The sequence below is a fragment of the Psammomys obesus genome, unplaced genomic scaffold (assembly GCF_907164565.1).
Source record: "Psammomys obesus unplaced genomic scaffold, mPsaObe1.curated_primary_1811, whole genome shotgun sequence".
In the NCBI taxonomy this organism is placed as follows: domain Eukaryota; kingdom Metazoa; phylum Chordata; class Mammalia; order Rodentia; family Muridae; genus Psammomys; species Psammomys obesus.
In genome coordinates, this window is record NW_026596143.1 from 882,613 (window position 1) to 902,470 (window position 19,858).

General features: G+C 42.1%; 1 protein-coding gene across 7 annotated transcripts in view; it reads right to left on the reverse strand.

Moving 5' to 3' along the window:
* Positions 1–1,448: 1,448 nt before the first annotated feature.
* The window catches only part of Trmt9b (tRNA methyltransferase 9B (putative)), a 49,285-nt gene continuing 30,875 nt past the window's right edge, over positions 1,449–19,858 (reverse strand). For 4 of the 7 annotated variants that reach the window (XM_055593376.1, XM_055593377.1, XM_055593378.1 and 1 more), the window contains 3 exons: positions 16,084–16,238; positions 8,650–8,823; positions 1,449–4,461 (listed from right to left, as the gene is read on the reverse strand). In XM_055593376.1, coding sequence (XP_055449351.1) covers positions 3,449–4,461; positions 8,650–8,823; positions 16,084–16,237 — 1,341 coding nt within the window. In that variant the 5' untranslated portion in view covers position 16,238 and the 3' untranslated portion in view covers positions 1,449–3,448. Of the gene's footprint in view, positions 4,462–8,649; positions 8,824–12,751; positions 12,834–16,083; positions 16,239–19,645; positions 19,853–19,858 lie in introns of those variants that run through there. The other 3 variants (XM_055593380.1, XM_055593381.1, XM_055593382.1) reach the window with 3 other exon arrangements.

Below are 19,858 nucleotides of genomic sequence, written 5' to 3' on the forward strand. Positions count from 1 at the left end.
TTTCTGTTCAGGCAAGGTAAGACTCAGCTTAATTTGTTCTTCACAGTCTGGCTGCAGAGCCAACAGCCATTCCAATTTTCTCATCTCTCCCAAACTGGGTGTTCATAGCCTATTTTAAAAGTATTTATTTTTATGTGGACAGTGTGTGTGTGTGTGTGTGTGTGTGTGTGTGTCTATATAAATGCAAAGTCCTGAAGAGGCATTTGTGAGCTGTCTGACATGGGAGTAGGAACCAATTTCAGGACCTCTGCAGGAACAGCAAACACTTTAAATAACTGAGCCGCCCCCTAACCTCTTATCCCTCATTTTTAAGGAATTCACTTCCATACTGAGTACAACTAGGGTTCTATTTCCTATTCTCTGGGAACCCATGTATCTGAAAGATCCACCAGTATCCACTTTTTTTCCGTGGCCAATAATGCAAATACATTCACATTCCTAACCTACACTTAGATAATTCCCCACCTGGATTACCTTCAGTTTTTGCAGACTCAAATGAAGGTCAGTTAAACACACAGACATCTTTAGCCTCTAGAGTCAGAGTGATGGAGAAGGGAAGACCAGAAGCAGGAATGAGGGATAGATTGCATGGGGATGCAAGGTGAGACGGGAGGACCAAATCCATATGGCAGCCGACGCATGTGTGTAGCCGGTTTGTAGTCAATGCTGCACACGGATCATTTTTCATCACTCTGCCAGCAAGTGAACAAACAAAACGAACAACCCCCTAAACCGAATAAGCCAGATAAACTCATTAATCACTTGGCCCACAGGAAAATATTATTTTGGTTGTTTTTGATTGCATCTTTTGTTTATATCAATGCACTTTTTTCAAATAATTTGTCTGTGTTCATAAGCTTCCCCACAGAAACCACACAGTACTTGTCTGAGTTCTAATGATTCCCTAGCAACCTCCCCGAACATTCCCCTCCATGTCAGACAGTGGGACTCTGTGTTGATGCCAGGAGGACACTAGAAAAACAAAAACAAAAACAAAAACAAAAACAAAAACAAAAACAAAAACAACCAAACATGGTTTTCTCTTAGCAGTGGAGAAAGTCAGATCATTTAGACACATCAGTAAAGTCTACATACAGGCTGATTAAGGCTGACAGACACACTCTGTTTCCATTTATACTCATTTATGACTTGTGTTTCCTTCTGAGTACAGCCCTAAAGATGAGCAAGCTTTTAAACGATCAACGTATTTACATTGGTTTTCAATGGCTTTTATCATCGAAAGGTAAAAGTTGAATGTAAGAGTGCTTTCCACGAGAATACCCCAAAGAGAAGTTACCAGTCACGGGTCTTGCTGAATATACAATATAACGTCTGGATGCATAGAATTCCTACGCTCTACAGAGTGAGACTTCTCACAGTGTTCACAGCTCCGCCAACGCTGTATGGAAATCTCTCTCTTCCAATAACCATTCCAAAGGCTTTTGTAATACAAAGTAGGGTGCATATTTATTTTATGATCTCTCTCAGACACGTTTAGCAGGCAAGCCATCCCATCCCAGCCTAATGAATTGAGTTCCATGTAACGACCTTTAAGTAGCATGTTCGAACCAGAAAGGGGCAAGGTCAAACTCTTATGTCTAGCGGCAAAGCCAAGCGAGGCCAGTGACAGTAGACCTCAGAGAAGGGAAACCACAATAAGGGGCTCGTCACTGCTAGTTCCGGGTCACTGTATCTCCCAGGAAGACACCTGTGCTTACAGTTTAATGTCTTAATTTGAAAATAAAAAAAGGAAGGCACATACCCTTAAATTTCAGTTTGTACTTCACCCCCTTTATCTATTTCCAATGCTCCCTGTTCAAAACATGCACTGAAAAGTACAAGTCACAAGTACCACTTCCACAGCATGAGCGCGGGGACCAGCCTCTGAGGCGGAGAGTCTCAGTGATTATCTGATAGGGTTTTTAAAACCATCTTTGGATTTTCTTCAAAAGTAGCTTCATTCTGTTAAGTTCAAGCCACGTCACTGAAGAGAGTAAACACCAAATAAATATGATCCATTTCAGTTTTTGTTAATTTTGTAGTGGAAAAAAAATAAAATGAAGATTGGATTTTAATTTAATCTCCATCATTAGGTTGGTCCAGAAAGTACAATGACTATTTGATTTTCTGCTTATTAAAGAATTATCTGGAACCATATTCCTTGGCCAACCTATTTTTGTTTCTCCTGAGTCCAGTCTTTAGTTCTGTCATAATTGTTCCTCAGGATCCATGGCACAGAATTAAACGGACCCATCCTTAAATCTACAAAAAAGCATTGATCTTACCGTGCTCAGTCTAAGCACAGCATTACAGACTACCAGAAACTCAACCTGTGACTAAGGTTTGATTCTGTCCAGATCATTGATATAAGGATCTAATGTGTCACCTTCAAGAGGTTAGGAGACCTAGCATGCGACAACAAATCCCAACAGTTATATGTCCACCACGGCTAAACATGTGGCGCTTTTCAGGTATGTCCTTACAGGCAAGGAAAAATTTCTCCAGTCAGATTCTCAGATAACTCAAGCATTTCCTAGTTGAAAACTCTTCGGTTGATTTTGACACTATCTCGGTAGGATATTTCTGCTTCTAATACCTTTGGGGAAAATGTCACAAGAGGATATACCACCTTCTGCCCCTGCAATGCTCTCTGCATGCTAACCGTGTTGTTATTCTTTTTCTTCTGTCTTTGGTGCTGTGGGTGGATGCTGGTTCTTAGACCTTCGAGCTGCCTGCTCTAACACTAAACTTACACCCTCTGCTAACAGTGCCTTTAACAAACTTCAGAGCAGCACTGAAGAGAGTATTATTTACAGTAATCATCCTGAAGGACGCTTGCATGTCATGTAGAGAGTCGGGGCAATACTTCTTGTTTCTCTGCATCAAATGAATTTCTGTGAAGGCTTGAAGTAGTTAGAAACAAAGCCTGGAAACAAGACACCCCCACAGCAACCCTCAACAAATACACACCCAGCAATAAAATAGGTGTCCTTGCTACCTTCCGTAGATATCCACATAACTTCCTGAGGGCCAACGTATTTTATTAAAAAAAAAAAATACTGCTTCTTAAAAGGGTATGTTTAACAGCAGACTGGTTAAAAGCCAAAAGATAATACTGACACTTGACATACGGGTATTATTATATTTTCATCTCTGAGAAGAATAACGTCAATCCTGCAGCGAAGTTCATTTTTTTTTTATTGCTTCCTCAGCTCCTTTTACTGAGATTTCAGCAGGCACAACCTGTGGCGGATGCAGGGAGTACCCGGCTCAGCGCTTGGTCAACAATTGGGAGGATCAGGTCAAAGTGGCCAAGGACCAACTCGTGCCTGCGTTTGACAACAGTGAAACAGGATGGTGACTCGGGTGCCCGCATCAGCCTCAGTGAACCGATGACGGGCAAGCCTGTGCTCCCGAGGGACGGATGTCGTTAATCCCAGTCAGGCAGCTAATCCCAGCTCCTCTTTTTCTCAGCGATGACGCACCAGTTGCCATGGTCATTGCCGGAGCTCAGAACCTGCAGCTCGGACACACTCTCCTGCAGCAGGCTGGACAGCTCGCCTTCCCGGAACACGTGGTAGTAGCGCATGAAGGCTGTGGAATCTGGGGCATCCCGCTGCTCCTCCTCAGAGCTTGGGGTCTCTGGGTTGGAATCCGTAGAGTCGAATGCAGAAACCCTCCTTAACGTTTTTCTGGAAGAAGGGTCACTGACGTTAGCAACCATACCATTCCTGATATCAGTGATGTCCAGAAAATCGCCCCTCTGCTCCCTGCTGCCCTCTCCTGCCTCGTGTCCACTAAAGTTCTGTGAAGTTCCCGGTGCGCCTAGCCAGCCCAAGTGTGTTTGAGAAGATGTGTCTACAAATACCTCATCTAAGTTCGTTTCTTTTGTTGGAAACTGCTCCTGAGGGTGCAGGTCTAAACTGGGGTGTCTTGAAGGCTGGCGGGACACTGTGCTATTGGCCCAAGCCTCTGGGCTTTTCACTGGCCTGGCTCTCTCAATTTGCTTCCTTAGGGTTGATTCATCCAAAGACCTGGAGAAAAACCAGGAGCGAAACGATTTTCCAAAATTGTTATATAATCCATTCTCTTCCTCGCCTTCCTTCGACATAGCCTCACAGCAGGTTCTGGCCACCGCAGGCCCGTAGTCCATGCTGTGGGACCGCTTGGAATCACATCTGCCCTTAAAACACACTGCGCAGCCGCACGCGGAGCCGCGGCCCCAGGAGCCATGGCTCGTGGGATGCTCACACTGATGGCCCCAGGATTGGTGGGACTCCGAGAGCAGACGGGAACAGAGTGCCCTGTTCCACGGCACAAGCACATCCTGCTTCTCGAAGCGTCGGTTCTTCTGTTCCATTGCCCAAACGTAAATCATCAGCTGGCCTCCGGGAGCTAAGATCCTGGCCATTTCCTTTATGGCTCTAATTCTTCTTTGTTTTGTAGAAAAATGATGTATGACTGAAAAGGCAAAAGAAAAACAAAACAAAATTTAGATCTCATTGTGCATACGTCATGCGCATCAACACACTGATGATGTTTTCACAGAACAACGATGCAGTTCTGACCTAGAGCGAGCCCTGTTGGGTTAAACTGGAGGAACAACATGGGGCTGGCTTTTACAGAGACACAGTTTTGGGCTTGGGACATTCTATTGATTTTAAGTTTCTTCAGTTCCAACAACAACAACAACAAATCTGGCGATACCATGCAAGCTCTCTGTGGCCCCCAAACCTGTGGAATTTGGTAACTGGACAAACAAGGCTAACCAATGTGAATTACTGAGTATGGATGGGACATGAGTGAGGTAGAGTTCACTGATGGGGTCTATGAAATAATTCATTGATTTACTAATTAGCCGGTATTTCTATAGAAACAAAGGATGAGCACCAGGAGCCACCAATGCCAGTGAGAGTAAGAAAACAAATAAGATATAGGAAAGGGAAGAGCAAAGAGAAGCTAGCTAAACACAAGTTAAAATACTCATTGAGCATTTCTTAAAGATAGTACAATAACTGTGTACTATCTCAAAAAAAAAAAAAAAGATTTGTAAGGTATCATTTTACTTTCAATCTCTGAAAAGCCAAAGGGAGATGTGAGTATTTTCTAAGTTAAAATCCATCTTTTCCTTACATATATGTGTGATATGCGGGTGCATATTATAAGCAGTAAGAATTACTCTGCTTTGTCAGGTAATTAAGGAACCCGGGGGACGGAACATGGTTTTGTGTTTTTGTTTGTGTTTTTTCAAGACAGGGTTTCCCTGTGTGGCCTTGTCTGTCCTGTATTCTGTTTGTAGACCAGGCTAGTCTTGAACACAAAGAGATCCAACTGCCTCTGTCTCCTGAGCGCTGGGTTTAAAGGCGTGCACCACCATGCCCAGATTGCACCCCAATTTTATTCAGTATATTTCCACCAAAGATATATGTAGAAAGTGCTATTCTTTTAGGTCCTGGAGGGGTTTAATCACAGCACTGTGTTAAGGGGAAACATTTTTTAGTCTTTGAAACAGGAGCATCCGCATGGATCAGGGAAGAGACTGGTTCTAAGCTGAGAGACTCCAGCTCCGTGCGGGCAGCGGCTGGCGGAAAGCAGCTGAAACTGTCCCTCTTCATGCTCACATCATTTAGCTGTTGGTGATGATTTTGAAGTAATGACCTCTAGGGTTTACCTGCCACAGAGATGCCTTAAATATCTAAAGGGAATTCTGATACAGGTAAGTTTTCAGAGAGAGAGCTCACTCAGCAGTACAATTTGCATTATTTTCTATCTTTTCATGTATGCATATATGTACATATGTATATGTGAGTGGATGTTTTGTCTGCATGTTTGTATGTACACCACATTCATACAGAGGTCAGGAGAGGGTGTTGGATCCCTTGGAACCGGGGGTTACAGTTGGGAGCCGCCATGCAGTATCGACAGACTCGACAGACCAGAGCTTCTGTGGCTCATGACAGCTCACTGCGTTGATCTTGTAAAGCCCAAAGCCCAAGAGAACCCATCAAAGCAGGACTCTTTACATGCAATAGAGAGTAATCAATTTTTGATTATAATTTTTATGCAGAAAATCAGACTCATGTTTTAAATATATTTAACAAGTAGTAAGTAACAAACTTTTAAAGCAAGTTTTTTTTTTTAATTCTTATTTATGCATATGTATCTGTGTCTGCGTGAGCCAACGCCAGGTGTACTCAGGTGCCTAGGGAGGCTAAGAAGAGTGTTGGATCCTCTGGGCTTGGTGTAGGCGGTTTTGACCCACCCAACCTGGGTTCTGGGAACCCAACCCAACCCAACTCTTGCAGGTCCTCTGCAAGAGTATCAAGTGCTCTTAAGAGCGGAGCCATCTCTCCAGCCCCAAGCCAAATGTTCTGGAGGAAAAAGAAGCTTGCAGAGGAACATTCCCCCACACATGTCAAACACGCCACATGTACACACGTACACACGTTCTGTTTGGAAGCGCCATGAGCGTCATCATAGGGAGGGCTATCTGACATGTCACTGCTGAGAAACTGTGCTGGAATTTTAGAAAATTAAAAGAATATTTTTTGTTTTGTGAATCAAAATCACAGCTTACATGTATGCGCTCCATATGTACACTGCATATATCATAGCAATATTCTGGGGGGAGAGACTAAAAAAAAAAAAAAAGTAACTGAAATCCAACTCGTGGATTACAGAACCCAATGGTGACAGCAGATTTGCTTTAACACCCTGTCATAGCTTATATTTTATGACTTACTGTTCTTAAACTTCCCAAGTGCGTGGGTCTTGGAAAGCGCTCAGGACTTCCGGGTTTAGCAAAAAAGCGTTTTTTTTTTTTTTTTTTTAAACACCGGTATCACTGACGTTTGGAGCTAGATGGTTCCTTTTGTCGGGGAGCCACCCACTAGATGACAATAGCATATGTGTGATTCCCCCAAAACGTCGCCTGTCGTTGCTCCGTGTTCCTTGGAGGATGGGGGCTGGGAGCGATAGAGCCACACTTCAGAGCCTCTGCTGTCAAGTGGGCGGTGGATTTACACCAGTTTACATGGCTAGATTGGTCTGGACTATTTGCCAAACTGCTCTAAGGGCAGCAAGAATGTTTCTTTTTTGAATCTGCCAGGGAAGCGTGATAAGTGTATACCCAAGTATGACAGTTCTCTCTGTTATTAAGAGACTCCAAAATGGAAGACATTAAAGAAGAAAAAAAATGTCCTCATGTCAAGATCATCATGAAATACCAAACTATGCAATTCAAAATAGGGAATAAATACATATGAATGTGAGGGTGAGTCGTGAAATTTCTGGTAATGGTATTCTAAATGTGAAATATGACTGAAAATGACCTAATCTCATTACCTTATAGTTCCAAAAAGTATTGTTTTTTTCCACTTAAAGGGGCATTTTTGTTTTGGTTTATTTATTTTGGGTGAACACCTCTCTGTGTCAAAGTCATGATCCTCCTGCCTCAGCCTGCACAGGGCTGGGATGATAGATATGTGCCACTGTGTCCACCAAGGGAGCATTATCAATTAGAAGATCATAACAGAGTATGTTAGAGTATTTCTGCTACTATAACAGAATGCCAAAGACTAGGTAAGCTATAAGCAATGGAAATTTATTTGGCTCATGTTTCCAGAGGATAGTAATTCCCTAAACCAATGGGTCAGCATAGGTGAAGGCCTTCCGGCTAATTAAAAAAAAAAAAAGTGTTTAATCAAGTGATTTGCTTTGCAAAAGATTTTACCACTATAAAGAACTTACCAGATAAGTCCTTTATTTTTAATTTTGGATTTTTGATTACTATGGTGTCTTGCATGTCCTAGAACTCACTGTGGAGGCCAGGCTGGCCTCAACTCACAGAGATCCACCTGCTTCTGTCTCCCAAATGCTGAGAATAAAGGTGTGCGCCACCACAGCTGGCTGGAGAATTCCCTTATTACAGGGCTCCCCAGCACATTTAAGTACAACCGATGTACTGGAGGTAAAGAGTATTGGGGGAAATGAGCTAAGGCTCATATAAGGGTGCATGTTGCAGGCGTGGATTTTGCTGCTGTTGTTATTTTGTCTGTTTTTGGCATTGAGTTTACATGTGAAATGTGAGGAAAAAAAAATCCCTAGACTCATCAAAAACTTCCAGAACTAGAAACAGAAAGATATGATAAAACAATGAAATCTAGGGCCAGGTAGGGCCCGTCTTTTCCAGAAACTTGAGAACCAGTGAATGGCACATTTATCCAGGGGATGTCTGATACATTCGTTCTAGAACTTTCTGTTAGCGAGGGCACTGCAGTGGTCTGTTTCCAGTAACATGACTCCTGAAAAAAAATCTACTTTGTGTCAGGAGAATCTGGCCTGATATCAACATAGTAAAGTGTATTTTCAATCAATAAGAGCCCTAACATTCTTCTTGCACATAGTTAAACACATGGGAACAAATCATCAAAAACAATGCAGTAGTAGCCTGAAGGTTTAAAGCTAAAACAGCATATATACCATAAATGTATTAGGCAAGAGTCAAATAAATCATGCAGTAGAGCAGACATATTTTAAATTTAGACAAAATGCATTGCATAGACCTCTACTCAGAATGGGCATTGAGTCGTTGAGTGGCCTGACTCTGGTTTTTCATGGCAAAGTGTGATTGTGGCCTGGCTGCCTTACCTCCTATGGAGATGATAGCATCGAAGCCCTGGTCCCTAAAGGGGAGATTAAGGTTGTCACATACCATGACTTCACACCCTCTATTCCGGGCAATCTCTACCAGAGGCCCACAGTAGTCACAGCCCAGGGTATGTACTTGGCTATTCACTTTAAGATACTTTCCAGTTCCACAACCTGTAAGAGAAAAACCCGTGTTACATGCTGTTCTTACTGGACATTCAAGTTGACTTGTCCTATAATGGTTAAATAAACTTTATATCAAATGACCGAGACACAACACTTCAGAGTATACTTACATAGTTTCATTCAGAACAGAAGAGAGTCAGGGTATGCAAAGAAAACATTTTATATATATATATATAATATTTATTGAGGCAGTGCCTGTGTGGTTCAGTACATCAGTCTGAGCCAGTGTCATGAGCTGGCCTGTCACTAGGAAATAAAATCTCCAACATCCGAAAACTGAGGCCGACAGTGAGGGGTTGGTATCTTTATGCTGATGTACACATTTCACTTTATGCGTGCATGCTGTGTCATCCAGCGGGTCTTATCTGTTAAACAAACCATTGCTGACAACTTTTCAATGTCTAGCAATAGAATACTCTATATGATAAAATGTGGTTTTAAAAACACAAATTGACTGAAAAAAATAAGTAACCTCTTGCACACTCTCAGGTTAACGGCAGGTGCAAGGCATCTCTGTTAGCTCAGGCTATAGCTCTAGCAATGAGTCTGAAGAAGAAAACAACAAACAGACCATTTTTGGCATTCATTTCCTACTGGCAGAGGTCCAAGTACACAGTGTAAACACTGAGGTCAATCAAATCTTATAGTATGATGGAGAGTAACCTGAATGACTAACTGTCCTGAAAGAAACACCTTCTACCATCTAGCATCTGCCATCAGAGTTTTTTGTTGCTGTTTTGTTTTGAAATTGGACCTTGCTGTACTGCCCAGGCTGAACTCCCGAGTTCAAGTGAGTTTTCCCAGTTCAGTCTTCCAAGAAGTTGGCAAGCCAGGCACATGCCACTGCTCCTGGCTCCTACTATGCTCTTCAGTCTCAAACATCTAATCTAGGTCCTTTCCAGAGGAGAGTGGAACTGATTTTCTATCCACTGGCATTTCCTACTTAGAAATTTGTTTCTGTGGCACAAAAATATCAATCACTATTTAAATGTAGACTTTGCTGCTTCTGAATAATAAGTCTGGGGCAGCCTGTAATAACTCCTCCTTAATATACTGTTTTCAAAATGATGAGACAAGAAAAACAAAGTGAAGGTGCCTTGCTGCCAGCTGTGACAATGGAGGGAAGCGGAACAAAAAAATTAGTTTTCCAGTGTTATTTCAATATAAATGTCTGAGATTAGATACTCATTTTAGATGTCACAGTCACTGTTCCTATGAATAAAAGCCCCAGCTGTTTGAGGACAGTCACAGGGAAAATATTAATCACATGGTGTTTCAAAGTTGAAGTCCTGTGTATGTGTCAAGGATGATTGCCCTATTTTTAATAAGTCTCTTGAAAATTCATTTCTCCTCTTACTGGCTTGGGAGATACGTTTATTAAAAAACAGGAAAAAATTCTTTTCAAGGGTTCTGCTGAGAACTTGTTCATAAATTGTGACAGATGGTGGGGGCTATTCAGGAAACCTTTGATAGCAAAGAGGCACAGGTTTTTTTGTTTTGTTTTGTTTTGTTTTCTCTTAGTGACCAGCTCTCTCAGCTCATCCTATGTTCATTTCTAATGGCATCACTTTGAACAGAACCTCCAAACATATGCAATTGGTCCTTTCTAAGTCCACACTCTGAAGACTTTCCCGTAACCAGGAAGTCAAGTCCATCATCAAGCCAGTTCTTCCCAAAATCTCAGATGTACCCAGATTGTTCACGATACCACAGTAAGCTCCAGTCCATAGCAATCATGTTTCCTTTCGAAGCCTCATTCCTAACCAGGCACTGCGGAGAGACAGCAGACCGTGGTCTGGATGCTCACATTCGTCCCAGTTTTGTGCTCTGTCCCACAAAGTGACTACAGAAGATGAACAGAGCATGGCTCCAATTCATCAGAATCTTTTGGGTCACGATGGGTGAATATTTACTGAAAATAACAAAATGATTATTTTCCTAATGTTTCTAGAAAAAAAACAAACCTAATTTCTTTTTGTGCTTGGAATTGAACCCAGGGCCCCATGATGCTAGACTAGGGCTCTGCCACTGAGCTACATCTCCAGACATTTAAAAAAATCAGTTGTTAATATCTCACCTAAAAAAGTTTTTTTCTTTATTTTTTCCTTTGAAAAAGACAAATGATATGCACAATTTTAAATTCATTTATTGAGTCCAGAGTTGAATCTTTCATTAGCCAAGCATGGTGTAGGCCATATGAGGATAGTATTCATAACTTTTATTTTATCAAATTTTATTGCCAAGGATCAGTCTTTAGAGAATTATTGCCAAAGAAACTGAGAACACTGACAGATAAAAGTCAAGAGGAGTCTTAATTATTAAAAAAATTATTTGTTCTATTATGAACAGAAAAGTATCATTTTCAGTGCTATTAGGGCTGGTGTTTCTAGAGTTACTTATGAAGAGTTCTGGTCTTTCTCTTACTCTAAGAACTCATCTGGGTAACAACTTCAATCCACACACTGCCCTCCATGCTGCATGCAATAGATGTAAAGTGGACCAGCCCATCTTTGAAAAACTGCCATGGCCACATGGGTCGGGGACAGGGCTTTCAAGGTATGTCCCAGTGTTTCTGCTGTTGAATCACAGAAGGTCTTATCATGTATGCTATTCTCCATGTTCCTTTAATCTCTGTCCTTCAGGTTTCTGTATGGTATGAGAGCAGACACTTGTAATCTCAGTTGAGGCAGGACATTGGCACCTTCAGGTCAATGTGGGCTATACAGTGAGACATTCTTCCATCCCAGCCTCTCTGCTGGATGTTGTAAACGTAATTTGATGATGTTTCTATGTGCTTTCCTTTTCTGTCTAGCTACGGCTTGTTATTTGTCCCTGTACTTTTGCTTCCTACAGGCTTAATAAACTCAACCATTCAAGCCATAACTATAGCTATCATACATCATTTCTCTGGATGATATAAAACAAGAGATGTGAAAGCAGTTTTTCTCTGTCTTCTTCCACCTTGCTGTAAAAGCATCCATTTTCTTTCTTCCTTTGAGTGTGTGTGTGTGTGTGTGTGTGTGTGTGTGTGTGTGTGAGAGAGAGAGAGAGAGAGAGAGAGAGAGAGAGAGAGACCAGGAGAGACACACTTTCTATATTCCAAGAACCAACCTGATTTTAATTTGTATTAGGACATATACAAAGTGATATTTTTCATGGTGTTTTCATTCAGATCCAACATACACCTTACCCATATAATCCTAACCATTAGCTGCAGAATTAGCTATTCCCAGGGGGGAAAATTAAAATAGAAGATGAGTCATGGCTATCTAATTAAAAACTTTTATTTAGATTTTCAGAGCCCAGTACACTCAGTGATCTGCAGATAACAGCAGCCATGTATCAGAAAAAAAAAAAAAACAAAAAAAAAACCAAAAAACAAAAAACAAAAAAAAACAAAACAGACCACCCCAGAATTATGGCTATTTCAGTGCCGGCCTTGCTGATATGGCTTCTTCAAAGATCTTTTAAAAGCCTTGTGCCTACAACCCCTAGCTGGGAGGCCTAGTTCTGGAGAAAGTGCCCATCTTTTAAGCTACCTGGTTAGTAATGCAGCTCTCCCCAAGCAGTCTTCCCATTGATTGGCTAAATCCAGCACAGTGGAGGACATCTTTTCTGTTTAGAATAGTATTATCTCTTCTTAAATTTCAATTTTATTTTAAAATACACCCTTCATTTTTCTAATCAAAGCATTACTGCTTACTGATTTGTTTATATACATAAATTATATAGGAGTCAAAGGATCCAAATGGGTAAAAACATATTTACTACAGATATAGTTAGTGATTTGTACAGAGGGAGTCAAAGAGTACCGTTCATCTTGTAATTTATGGTACCAAAACACAGGGGGAAATTGTCTGGTAATGCGGTACCATCAGCCTGGATACTATGCAGCTTTTAACCCTGGGCAACTCACCTAGATGGATACGCAATATTTGGAAAGTGACAAAGGCTGGATGTGAGATTAGATGCTATATCTGTGTAACCACGAAGGCGAAATCCAGCCCCATGCGTACAGAGGCACATGGCTCTTAGAGTCACACAAAGTAGCTCAAGGTTGCATAGTGAGCTAGTTGGAAGTACTGTCCCTTGTGTGGGTCACTGGGTGTCCGGAGGTTGGATATGCTGGAGTGGCTTCTCTCATTGCACATCCTTCCATAGCTTTGTAACAAAAACCTGCGTGCGGGTCATCTGCCAAAAGATTTTGAAGCACAGCTGAATTCTCCAACTTCATGCAATCATTTGTTTACATCTTTTCATCATGTGCTGTTGGGCCCGTTTCTGTGAGCTCAACTATTTTAGGTCTCACAGCTCACCGGGGTCTGTGACCTTTGTTTTTCTCTGTCTGGCTTATTTCATTAAGCATAATGTTGTGTGTGTGTGTGTGTGTGTGTGTGTGTGTGTGTGTTCATACACCTTGTCCCAAAAGATAGGATTTGGGGCTTTTTTGAAAAATGTTCCCTAAAGTAAGTTGTCCTTACTTTTTTTCTTTTCTACTCTGGTTGCGGACAGGATCACATTAAGTGTCACGTTAGCATCCTCCCTCTGTATCCCGGCAATTCGCTTTTGAATTTTCACTAGCATCCCTACACCGCACATGTGGTTTTCTACGAGAAATATAGCAGACGTATTACTTGGTTTGCTCTTTCGAATTTTAGGCTTTACATATTCACCTGCACTTTTATCTTAAAACAGTTCTAAATGTTTATAGGATCAAAGTGGTCAATACAGACTTTCTACATTGCGGGCTTATTATACCATGACAGCTGTTCCTTTTTCTGATAAACCTCGTTCAAACCCCTAAGGTCAGCACTCACACCCCTTGCGTGGTTATTCTGGTATGTACACTGAACAGGTCGAAGTAGTTGCATGTCTCGTATGGCTGTCAGGGAAAGGAAATCAAAGTGGAGTAACAGCTTCTGGACACTTAAAGTCAGTTGCCAGGCCCTGCTGAGCCGGGCTCATCGCAGATGAACTTTTGAACCAGACTGTCTGGTACCCACCCAGGTTCATGCTGACCTCACCACCTGTGCCAACTGCGGTTTTCTAGGATGAAGCCCACCAGCTTTGTACAGGTTTATATAAGCATATCTCCCCCTCTCCCACTAAACTGCCCAGAGTCAGAGTGTGTCTAATTCCTTTTCTGTAAACTCTTACATTATGGGTCACCAGCCCTGGCAAACAGAGGTCCATCCAATGACTTCCTCACAGTGTTAGTAACACGGGCTACGCTTTTATCAAACCTCAGAGTGCATGCTCACAGCTGCTGGAACCTGGTGTCTCCCACATTCCCATCCTAACAAAGTGAGTAAACTCTCTTCTTCCGCTCTTGACTAAGCGGACTCTTTGTAAGCTAACACTACATGAGTGCCTTTCTCACCATTTATTTCATTAAGTTTTTGCATTTCATTAAGTTCTTGTGTTTTTGCTTTTCTCTTTATTTTATTTTTTTAATGCGCCCCTCCTCCCTGAAGCCTCCTTGGGTTCCCTGATAGAAGGCTACAGTGCCTGTGGGCAGAACAGGTGAGGCAGTGCTTTGTTCAAGCAGGAGTGTATGTACTGACTGAGATTTCAATGTTAACAAATCAGAGATACACCGTGAATAAGGAACCCTTAAACAGAAATACGAAGAAACAAGGTAAACTGACAGAAATGTGTGATCAGTGCGTATCTGAACTTTTCCCAGCTGTCTCCTCAGGACAGTGAGTCGGTATTCACAAGTCCAGTGTTCGTGATACATTTAGAACACAGCACAAATGAGGACAATCAATTCATTTCCTTTATAGCCTTTTTAAAAAAAAAAACAAAAAAACAAACAAGCAAGAACAAGAGAGGCATTAAGACATAAAGGCCTTTTGTCTCAGGACTATTTTAAAAACAGTTTTATTTTCCTTCAATAATTTCATTTTCTTACACCTACACCATTGCCTCATTTTGGAATTTGTTTTGGCACAAGATGTTAGGGAAGCACCCTCTTATTATATTGGCTGCTATCCCAAACCTCCTTAGTGGATTGACCCTTTTCTCTCCACCCATATGAAAGCCCTGTGCTTTCTGTGGATGGTGGACAGTAGAAGCTCTCAACTCACTGTATTCTCAGTGAGTTGCTTTCTCCCCATTTTTTTGTGGTAGTGGGATAGCACACATGCTACCCTTGAACCATGTCCCCAAGCCCCAGGTAACCATATTTATTTTTAAAAAACTGACATGCTAGAGATAGTTTTCAGACTCCCAGCAGCACAGTATGTTCCTCTTCCTAAACTCTGGACTAACTGTTCCTATCTTCTGCCATATGCTCTGCACACACAGCAGTCATTCTTGTCAGTATTAAGAGTGATGTCAACTTAGGCTAAGGGTGAGTGACTATAGACTTCAGGTTCTCCTGGGCACAGCAAGCTTGTGATTCTTGGAAAGCAGAGTTAGTGGGAAGGGGGAACTCAACCACACCTTAAGCCTTAGTTTTAAACTAAGTGTGGTTTCCTACTTCTCAGTTCAGAAAGATGCTGAGCTTAAGTTCTCCAGATAAACCTGTGGCTGTGGAAGGACTGCCTAATTAAAGACAAGCGCCCACAGTAGGGTACCTACAAGTAAGGGGAGGAGAGACCCATCAGAATAATGCAAAGGTATAAGACTTTGTTCATAATCTCACAAGTCTGGCTCTTATGTAGAAGTAGGTGGAACCTCTCGACATGAGCCAAGTGTGCAAAGCACGTCTTGCAAATGTGAAAGTCTCTAAATTGAAAACTGCTTAGGTCGCATCATTTTTATCCTTATTTTATTCCATCTGCGACAGGTTGGTTTTGATGGAGGATGTGAGTAAAGGCCCAGAATGGATCATTGCTTTCTCTAAATATATGCTGGAAGATGTTTTCTGCTTTGCTACTTTGATTATATGATTTTTTTTTTTTTTTGCTATAAAGTGAATACTCTAAACCACTGGTTCTCAATCTGTAGGTCGCATATCAGATATCCTGTGTATCAGATATTTACCTTTATGAATCAGAACATTAGCACCATTAAAGTTCTTCAGTAGCAAAAATAAAAATAATTTTGTGGTTTGGGGTCACCATGACATGAGTAACTGTAGGTAATGAAGGGTCTCAGCATTAGGAAGACTTCTAGAGACTACCGTGCTCCTAGCACAACATTGGGCGTCTTAATAGAATGAAAATGGGATATGAATGGAAACGATAGATGTGTCTGGGTACACATTAGACCACACACGGCAAAACAAAAAGTCTGTGTTACCAATGTCGGCGATGAGGCTGCCTGGCTTCTGGCCCTGCAGGAACTGGCGAACGCGTGGCCAGGCTTTGCTTTGCAGGTCACTGAAGTAGGGGGCAGTACTCTCATACACATCGTGAACGTGCTGCTTTTCCAGCTGGGCAGCTTCAGGATCCATCCTGGGGAAAGCAGGGCCAACACGAGACATGCAGGTGAGAGCAGGAAGCCGCTAAAGGCGGACATAGACTTCCTGGTGTTGGAACCCACAACTGCAAACCTTACATTAGCCTTTGTGCTTTCTGATGGCTGTAGCGAAACCTTCACGAGGGCCCCGGTATCATCACCACTACATGAACAAGTATTTAGTGTCCATCTACCCACTTCTCAGAAGACAGTGGCTTAGGGCTGGGCTAATCATTGTCAAGTTTCTGCACAGGGTCAGTTCCTCATTTGGGAAGCATGGCTGACATTAACACCAAATGGTTTCCTTTGGATGAAATCCTATCTAGTGATAGATAGATTTTTAAATTCTGTAAGAGGAAGTTCTGACACCAAACAAGAAGCCCTGTGAAGCCAGGGAGATGGCTCCTGTCCGTCTGCTTACCTGCGCAACACACGCTTCACCTATCGAGCCATCTCCTCAGCCCCTGCTTACTTTTCATTTACGTCAAAATCTCCGTGTCAGTAATTTGTCTATTTGAGTGCCACACGCCTTTTGGAGAATCAATATATATATATATATATATATTTGGAGGACCTTAGAACAAATGACAATGACAAATAGGAAGAGGCAAAATTAAAGTGGCAAATGCCATAGCCTGCATTCCTCCCAATGTGCGTTTTTAAAAATGGCTCCAATTTCACCACAAGAATATGACCCACAGAATCAACTAAGCCAGGCTCAGAGGGGCTCATAGGGACTGAAGCAACAAGCAAGGACCCTATATGGGTCCACGCTAGGCCCTTATGGTATGTTCCTTGGGATTCCTAACAGTGAGAGTAAGGGGTGTTTCTGACTCTTTTGCTGTGCTTGGGACCTTTTTTCCTTCTCCTGGATTGTCTCATCCAGCCTTCATTTGAGGGTTGGTGACTATTATCATTGTAACTTATTATGCCATGTTTGGTTGATACTCATGGGAGGACTACTCTTTTTTGAAGATAAGTAGAGGAAGAATGGATCTGGGGGAGAGGGAGGCAGGGGGAAGTAAGGGAGAACTGTGATCAGGATGTAACATATGAGTATCATACATTAATTTAAAAAACTTAAAGGCAAATTTAAAATGCACTTAAAAATGCAGAGCTGGAGAGGACAGGAACTCCACAAGGAGAGCAACAGAACAAGAAAATTTGAACACAGGGAACTTCCCAAAGACTCATACTCCAACCAAGGACTATTCGTGGAGATAACCTAGAACCCCTGCACAGATGAAGCCCATGGCAGTTTAGTGTCCAAGTGGCTTACATAGTGATGGGAAGAGGGACTGCCTCTGACATAAACTGATTGGCCTGCTCTTTGATCACCTCCCCCTGAGTGGGGAGCAGCCTTACCAGGCCACAGAAGAAGACAATCCAGCCATTCCTGATGAGATCTGATAGACTAAGATCAGAAGGAAGGAGAGGAGGACCTCCCCTATCAGTGGATGTGGGGAGAAGCACGCATGAAGAAAGGGGAGGTAGGGTGGAATTGGGAGGGGAGGAGGGAGGGGCTTATGGGGGGATACAAAATGAATAAAGTGTAATTAATAATAATAATAATAATAATAATAATAAAAAGAAGTGGCAGAAGATAAAATACCAAAGTTTTTATAAAAAATGGCTCCAGTTTAAGCACAAGAATGTGTAGTGTCCAGGTAGCATCCCCTGGAGATCTTCCTCTGAGTTCTCTCCCAAACTGCCTTGCTTTCACCAAAAGCAAGTAACCTTGGAAACCGCTGTCTTTAAATGAGTGAGCAGGGTGGATCTATTTTGTTCTTATTGCAGCACACGCAAGGTTTAAAATGCTGCAGAGTCAACGATTGATTGTGCACGTGACACTTTTGAAATCCTGTGGGTTTGCATTTCGTACAGGGTAATTTTATGAATGCTGAATAAGCAAATTCCTTCTGCGTTTGGTAGCTGATTAAGCTAATATGACTAGGAAAAACAGCAGTGGATTCTAGGTGAAGCAAGGGACATGGAAACGATCTTAGCCAAGCTTCCTGTTCTGTGTGTCACCAAATTCCAGACCTGAAAAATATTCCAGATAAAAAGGCTCAGTCATCAAAGCCCTATGTACGTATCTCTCCACTGAGATGTAAAGGTCAACCAACATGCTATGGGGTTCAGAAGAGAGTCCTGGTTGGTTTGTAAAACCATCCATTTCTCAAAACCATTGGGCCCACGCTATTCTTTCTTTGCTTCTTCCCAGAGAATAATATTCTGCATAAAGTATTTGGGAAATGTTACTCCAACTTCAAGGAAGTCCCTAAAACAAAGAGTTTTTCCTGAGGACCCCTTTTCATCTACGGTTTTTAAGTGGACCTTGTGACTACAGACTTTGTAGAAGAAAACCTAGTAGAGCTGCCACCACTGGCAGTCTGAGAGAGGGTGTTCTGCTGGCTGGATCCAGGGTGAAAACCAGCCCGACAGGGGACCAGGTCATAGGTGGAGCTGGCTTAGCCTTGAGAATCTGAACCAAAGGACAGGGAGAATTACAGGAGAGCACAGGTACTCCTGGGTTTTCGGAGTCCAGTTTGAACCTTGCACACATAAATGAAACAAGAGAAAAAAAAATCCTGCTCTGAAAAAAAAATAAATGTAGCTGTAGGGTTTAAACAGCGTGAGAGGCTGTGCTGTTTTATAGAGGCGGGAGGGAAGAGAGCAGAGGGAGGGGACAGCCTACTCTATGACCTGGTTCTAGCTCCTCTGTGGGGTCTGGACCGTTGCCTCAGGGCCACCTGACTCCAAACAACTGTTACTTCACAGTGCTGGCCTGAATCCTGAGGCTCTTCAGTTCCTAACCTGAAATTTCAAGTGCATTCTAGCTAGCCTTAAGGTATTGGTATTTCTTGCAACTCGTCTTCCTAAAACAGACAAATTCTTTCTTTTTAGACAATTTGAAAAGAAATCAGACTTTTAAATTGCTTCTTTTTTTTTTTTTAAGAAATGATTGTTTTACACTTCAAGTAACTAGTATTCAAGGACAGTCACAGTGTTACTCGGTAAGCAATCTATAAAACTTACAATGTAAGCATTGTAGAAACAAACAAAATCAAACCTGAATAAAAATAATAAAATAACAAACACCATAGCAAAACAAGCAAAACCCAATGGACGTGCTAGCTTCTCTGTTACAAAGTACCTGACATGAACAACTTAAAAGGAGGAAAGGTTTATTTTGTCTCCCGCATTTCCATGGACACTTGGCCCATTTACTTTGAGCTCCTGAGTTTGAAGTAGAACATCATGGAACTCATGCCTAGGCAAAACCATTCACTATGTGGTAGCCAGGAACCCAAGGAAAAGAGGTAGAGAAAGGGGCTGAGAAATAAAGTATATGCTTCCAGGGGACACCCCCACTGATCCACTTTCTCTAACCAGGACCCACCTTCTGAGGTTCCCACCTCCCACTCATGCCATCAGGAGTACCCAGGTCGTTAGCATGTGACTCGAGATCCAAAGGATAACAACATCAAAAGGAACAAGTGACTCTGCAGGAAGAAGGTGATGGAGTCATGGATGCTGATATGGCTGGCTGGCTGTTGCCTCTTCCATGGGCCACAAGCCCTGCCTGTCCTTAGCAGTGACTCATACCCCAACC